This window comes from Rhopalosiphum padi, chromosome 2 (assembly GCF_020882245.1).
Source record: "Rhopalosiphum padi isolate XX-2018 chromosome 2, ASM2088224v1, whole genome shotgun sequence".
Taxonomy (NCBI): domain Eukaryota; kingdom Metazoa; phylum Arthropoda; class Insecta; order Hemiptera; family Aphididae; genus Rhopalosiphum; species Rhopalosiphum padi.
In genome coordinates, this window is record NC_083598.1 from 8468173 (window position 1) to 8475088 (window position 6916).

The 6916-nt window shown below is 24.5% G+C and overlaps 1 protein-coding gene across 1 annotated transcript; it reads right to left on the reverse strand.

Moving 5' to 3' along the window:
- Positions 1 to 499: 499 nt before the first annotated feature.
- LOC132922382 (uncharacterized) lies at positions 500 to 5295 on the reverse strand. The gene is made up of 8 exons (XM_060985866.1): positions 5066 to 5295; positions 4848 to 4982; positions 2930 to 3146; positions 2665 to 2851; positions 2481 to 2590; positions 1329 to 1470; positions 968 to 1259; positions 500 to 884 (listed from the first exon to the last, which is right to left on the reverse strand). Exons 1-7 carry the CDS (start codon positions 5126 to 5128, stop codon positions 968 to 970), a joined length of 1146 nt encoding a protein of 381 aa, XP_060841849.1. The 5' UTR covers positions 5129 to 5295; the 3' UTR covers positions 500 to 884.
- Between the last annotated feature and the right edge of the window lie 1621 nt (positions 5296 to 6916).

The window sequence follows — 6916 nt, forward strand, 5'->3', positions numbered from 1 at the left end:
CCTAGAATTTATAAATGAAAACTTTATTTGAAAATTTACTTCAATTATAAATCTTAAATATCCAGTTATTGAACTAGTCTTTCAATCTGGTCAAGCCTAGAACACAAAAAACTAATTACCATCATGCATTCATGCCAGAAACCTATATAACGACTAAAAATGCTGCCATCAAGTAAGAATAAGTTATTCTAGTCAACAGTGTCAAAAAAAAAAAAAAACAGCTACCATTAGTCAGAACCAGAGAGTGGTCTTCTTCCATGTACACTCCTAGAAGGCTTGTTAATGAAAAAAAATTAGCCCTTGTATTGTATTTTCTCATCAAAACAATTAAGTGTATGAAAATAATGTTTGCAAACAATGGCCTACAATTAGATTTATATTTTATGTATGACACAATATTATCAATAATATTTGATAATATAATTCATCTACCTAATAATGTTAAAGAAGTGAGTTTTGGAGGAGGAACTTATAAATAATCATATAATTAACTCTAAGATTAATAATTAAGGATCATTCATAATCAATTTATATATTGGTAAATTTCATACAAAATATGTATTAAAAATTAAAATATATCATCACAAAATAAAAATAATTACATTTTATATCTTTCTTACATTACATAAATTGAAATATTGATCAATTTTAATTAACCTGTCATATTAATATCTTTAAAGCTATTTAATTTTACACTATAACATTATAATTTATAATACATTGGTTTAGACATATAAATAAAAATTATAACAAATTTAATCAAGAAGTTTATATAAAAAAAAAACAAATATATTTTTCCATATATTTATAACATATTACATTTCTTCACTGATATTTATCCATTCTTGAAATGTAATATAACTTGTTTAACACTGCTTTACAAGCTATGATCATAATTTTAATATGGTAATTAGCAACCAGATCTTAATATGTGATAAAAATAAAATTAAAAATTAAAATTAATTACTTAATTAGTCCATGTTAATATATCGTTCATAGCAAATCGATGAGTCCAATATCGTGCAATAGTATTGTATGTCTGTCGATCATTGTTGTAGAGACGTGCAATGTCAGGTTCCATACACACATCACAAAATGGATCAGTTAGCAGTGACTGAATAGAAATCAATACTTTAGCAATAGTCAATGCTAAACTCCAATTATAATGGAGTGAATCTATACCAATGTCTCCATGACGAGAAATATTAGGATGAAATATTTTAGTTAAAAATCTAACCACTGGAGGAGTCATTGGATAACTAAAACAAATAACAATTAAAATTACTAGTAATTTTCAATAATATTTTAGTAAGATTACCTCAACTTACCCATAAGGTATTTGTATGTACAGAAAAAATTTTCCTCCTTCAAAAGGACTACCGGCCGGTCCTAAAATTGTGGCTTGCCAGTGACACCAATGATTATCCAGAGATATTGCTCTAATACCTTCAGGCGGATCAGTCTTTAAATCTGAGCAAAAATAAAAATAAGATTCATTTTATTTCAAAAAATATAAAATGTGAGAATAGGAACATTTCAGCAATAAAACAAAAAATAAATGTTATGGTGAAAATTTTTTTTGTTTATAATTTTATAACACAATAGAAATGTACCTTAAATATAGTAAACTTAGTTTAAATAATTCTAGTTTGTTCATGTAAAGTATATATACATGTTTCAATGATAAAATAATAAAATATGTAACTTATTTTCCTCACATATACATTGAAAACTTTTTATAACAAAACTCTTTAAAACAAAAAACTCTAAATAACGTAAATATTACATAATAATGGATGGTTTGCTTTATAACCCATTAATCAATTCATTCTCTATAACGTATAGTCACTCTCAGTAACAAAACAATATTTTATATTTCATAACATAATTTACCTATTTAGTATTATAAATTATAAGAATAATCGGCAAAAATTCCGACATTTCCAAGAACAATTACATTCTTTTATTATCTACCTTTAATATTATAATAGCATTAATACCATTATTTTATTATCGATATTGAATATATATTCATTTTATTATCGACGTAATTTCTAACAGAAATTTTGTTTTTTTTTAACCCTCTCTATTACGAAAACTCTCTTTAACGAAAGAAATCTCTTGGTCCCTTCAGATTCATTATAAAGAGTTTTCACTGTATTTAAGATATTTAATAGAGGATTTTAATGACTAAATAAATTAAATAATTAAGAATAATCATATGTCTTAATTTTATTAAGTATTAAAAAAAAAAAATACTAAAAATTAATATATTTTGTACAAAAGGTACTTTCAATATTTATGATCGTAAGGAATTCAAAAACTTTAATCAATTATTAATTTATTATGTTATAATTTTAGTATTGTATTTACATTATTTTTGTTTACCTCATTAACAATTCATAGACAAAAATTACAATATCCATAAAATAACTTTATGATTTATTAGTTTAATATAAATATAACTTATAAATACTAACTTTTAACTTCATGTCGTAATCGTCTTCTTCTCCATGAATTTTCTTGACATTCAGCATGTGGGCGATAATACATTCGACGAATACATAATAAGCATGATGAACTAGCAAATCTATTAAATGAACAAGTAAACATTCACTAAAACTAATTTATTTTTTGTTATACACAACAAATAGGCATACTTACAAAGCTGAACTAACTGAAAGCCAATCATCAACAGGTTTTAATGGCTGGTAAAGAGGCCAACAATTAACTACAAACCTACGCCATGTTTGTGGAATATGTGAACGTAACAATTGATTCCAACGAGTACATACCTTACTTACACACCACAGACTAAAGTCATCCAAATACGAAAATACAGTTAATAACACTGTCAAAAATAATAAAATCATAAACATTATTAAATAAATAAATATTATAATAAGGATATAGACTATGAAAAATTTACCTTCTGGAGGAAGTTCTTGGAAATAATCACTATCATCATCAAAGGGTTGAGTACGTAGAGCTGATAATTCTGATAATAACTGAATTCGTCGTGCAAGATCTTGTGAAGGAGCAGCTTGTTCACGTGCATCAAGTGGTACATCTTGAACTGGTCGTTGAAAACCATTATAAAATATATCTGCTGGTTCATCATTTCCACTATCTCCATCCTCAACTCCCTTAATATTTAATCAAACATTTATTATAAAGAAAACATTTAACAAAAAATCAAAAATTAATTTAAAAAAACTGTGCGTATAACAAGTATGTACGGATAAAGTGAAACTTCTTTCAGTCATGCAACTGATATTAGGTGTGTATTGGAATAAAATAAAAATAACACATTTTACAATTTTATTTTCAATAGAAATGTATTTTTTTTAATTTTTTAATTTTATAATTTATTATAATAAGTAATTTTTTATTATTTATTTGTAACTAATAAAATAATAACAATAATAACTGTGATGCCGACCGTGGTCTTTTTTTTTGTACCCTCTGTAAAGAAGTTTCACTTCAAAAAATACAGAAATATGATTTTATGAATATGCACCTAACTACCTAAGGACTTAGTTTAGAATACTTCAAGTCTTTAAGTACTTGGTCCAATTTCAAATATTAATTTTTAATTGGTTTTACAAATTATTTACTACTTACCCTTTCATGGATACACTTACAAGAATAAAGTTAGTTATAAAAGCTTGCTTCAAAACTTAATATGCTATTCATGCCTAATATCCATTAAGAAGTATGAATAACACCAAAAAAGTAATACATTTTTGGTTACTTCAAAACATATTTCAGATTTTCTTTATAGTGTTTTTTATACAAATATTCACAATATACAAATTTTTATTCTTTAAAAAAGTTGATATATTATTTAAAATATTATAATGCTAATTCCATCTATCTCATAATTAAAAATACATAATTTCACTAATGTTGTAGATTATGTACATCTAGGTATTTTTATCACTACGACATTTACTGTTTTATCCTCAAATTCTTAAATAAATAAAATATATGTTATTTTAATAAATATTAATAATATTAAATTAGTTGTAAATAAGTAAATTGATAATAATAAATAAAGTTGTAAACTTTAAGTCTATAAAGCATATACTATTGGAATACTTTAGCAATCATAATGGTATGTAAAAGATATTTTGGTAGAATTGTTTGGGGCACATATTAAAGATTCCATCAATACATTATACATATTTATTAATGGATAGATGGAATACCAATAAATGTTTCTGAAGCAAATAAAAGTACTCTTTTTTTATTCGGATTTGTTATCATAAAAAAAAGATTATTTTGATGATTAACGATTATAATCCATTTTTTTTTAATATCAGGGCATGTAAGATCTTCTTCAGATTTTATTGAGAGCACACCATGCTCAAATTTATCCTTTGCGTCTTATTAGTACATAACAATGTAACATAGCACATTTTTAGCAGTTTATATTTAGCTTCAATTAGGTAATTCTCTGGTCACATATAAATGGAATTATCAAACACTATTGTATTTTTATCACAGATATATATATAGTTTTATATATTGTGTATTGTGGACATTGCAGACTACTATGGAAAATTGATATTTATTATCAGTTTTACAATAGTACACATATAGTATTTACAATACATAAAAATAATTTAAGACAAATAATTGTATCACATAATTTGGGAATGAAACAATATTATACTCAAAATGACGGGGACAAAACACTCATTACCATAGAAGTAATACACATTACACGACAATAAATAAAAGTTAAATAATATAACTTATTTTGTTAATTACCTACCATACACATTTAATATGTACTTATTTTACTCATACATTAATAATGTTATTATAAAAGACTTTATTACCATTGTATTATGCACATCTTCTTGGACAGCTTGTGTGAGCTCTTCAGAAAAAAGAAACAAATGACATGTTTGACAAATTTGTTCGTCAAAACATGGTCCATAATAACCATTGCACACATAACAACAAGATGATCTCTATATCATAAGCATACAAAAATGGTAATATTTTTTTTAATTTTAAGAACACTGGACACTGGAATAGAAAAATAATAATTTACCTGCAAATTGGTTTGAATATTGTCAGAATCGACATTTTGACTGTCCCTAGAACACCCAGCCATTTTTAAATAAAGGAAGTTAATTGTGTTCAAGTATCAACTATTTAAAACAAAAAAAATCAAATTAAAAAAAAATAATTTATGTAACTCAAAGAATTAAGAAAAATTAATCTTATATAGGTTAATAAACTTAAATAGTTAATAGTTCGTCGCCATCGGCTATCATCTATCAGTTATCACAAATATATTAGTGAATAATATCTTAGTGATAAGATAATTTTACCCAACATCACGATATAATTCGTGCCCAACATTAGTAACTTTAGTCTTTAAATTTTAATTCATTGGTATTCGAAAAAAAAACCCTGTACCAACTAAATACATTATTCGTTATTTTATTAAGATTTACATAATTAAATATAATTATTACATTTATCTATGTAACACTTCTAAAGTTCTAACATATCCATAAGTATAGCTGCAGTCTGTGTTTAACATTATCGATAATTGCCATTGCCCATTCGTCATTTGTATAAGTATAATTTAAATAATTTATTTTTAATAATCATTTTTTAATTTTATAATACAAATTATAAACAATTATTTTAAATTTTTATCTTCAATTTTTTTTTAAATTATGTAAGGTACAAATGACAATATTAAATGCAAATTGCAACTATATACTTAGATATGCTAAAGAAGTGTTACATAGATAAATTTAATGACTAATGATTATATTTAATTATTTTTTTTTTATTTATTAAAAATTAAAATGTATCAACATATTACATGTTACAACAAGTTAGTTATAAATAAATAACAATAATATTTAATTATGTAAATCATAATAAAATAACGAATAATGTATCTAGCTGGTAAGGGGCTTTTTTTTCCAATGAATGTTGTTAGGGGATTTTTATTCCTAGATTCAATTTATTATTGTTATAATTTTGGTAAAAATAGATAAAAAAAAAACACAAAATTAAAATGGCTAAAATAAGGTAAAAGCCAAGTATAATAACGTCTGCAGGTCTGGGAGATTATTCCCATGCTATCTCATTAAAAGCCGCCATAATAATTAATAAAACTGTCAATTAAAATACAAATAATTACTCTTGTAATTGAAATTTAATAAAATTAATGACATTTATTTTATAAACATATAATATTATAATATATCACTGTAAATAATATTGATAATTAGCGATATTGAAATTGTAAATATATTTAACAAATTTGTATCACCGGGATCGCCTATAGTCGAATATCTTGTAATATAAGAGTAATCGATAAAATTTCATCACTTCAAGAATACAAAAATATTGTATCCTGTGACTAATTTTTTTATTATATAATATATTTTTTATCGCACACAATAAAATTTATTAAATTTCAAGAATCGGTCCCTTGAAGAATATTACCTACTGGCTACTACTATCGTATACTAGCTAATATGAAATTTACACAATTTCCTTCTTACTGATCTTAGAGGGCTCTCGAGGTCGTATATATTCTAGAATTTTATCAAGTACACATCACTTAGAATAGTTAAAAAAAATTAAAATTATAATAATAATATAAAGTTTAAGTATATAGTATATAATAATCATGATGCACCTATTGTACCTTACCTAACTCGTAGGTCGTAACTCGTAGAGTCGTAGCTGTGTATAATATATTATGTAATAATATAGTAAGGGGACACAAACAGTGGCGCACACTAGAGGGTTCTAGGGTAGCATCTACTACCCCTAAATTGTTTGGCTTGAAAGTGTAATAGTACTTTCGTGTAAAAATGATACTCAAATTGACATAACAGACACTTTAATAATTAATACATATACATTTGCC

Bases quoted from the DNA above. Each gene is read 5' to 3' on its own strand.
- LOC132922382 (XM_060985866.1), bottom strand. From the start codon at position 5,128: ATGGCTGGGTGTTCTAGGGACAGTCAAAATGTCGATTCTGACAATATT. The intron at 3,147-4,847 runs GTAATAAAGTCT...TTAAATATTAAG, and splicing joins AAGATGTGCATAATACAATG to GGAGTTGAGGATGGAGATAG. The intron at 1,471-2,480 runs GTTAGTATTTAT...ATTTTTGCTCAG, and splicing joins ATTACGACATGAAGTTAAAA to ATTTAAAGACTGATCCGCCT.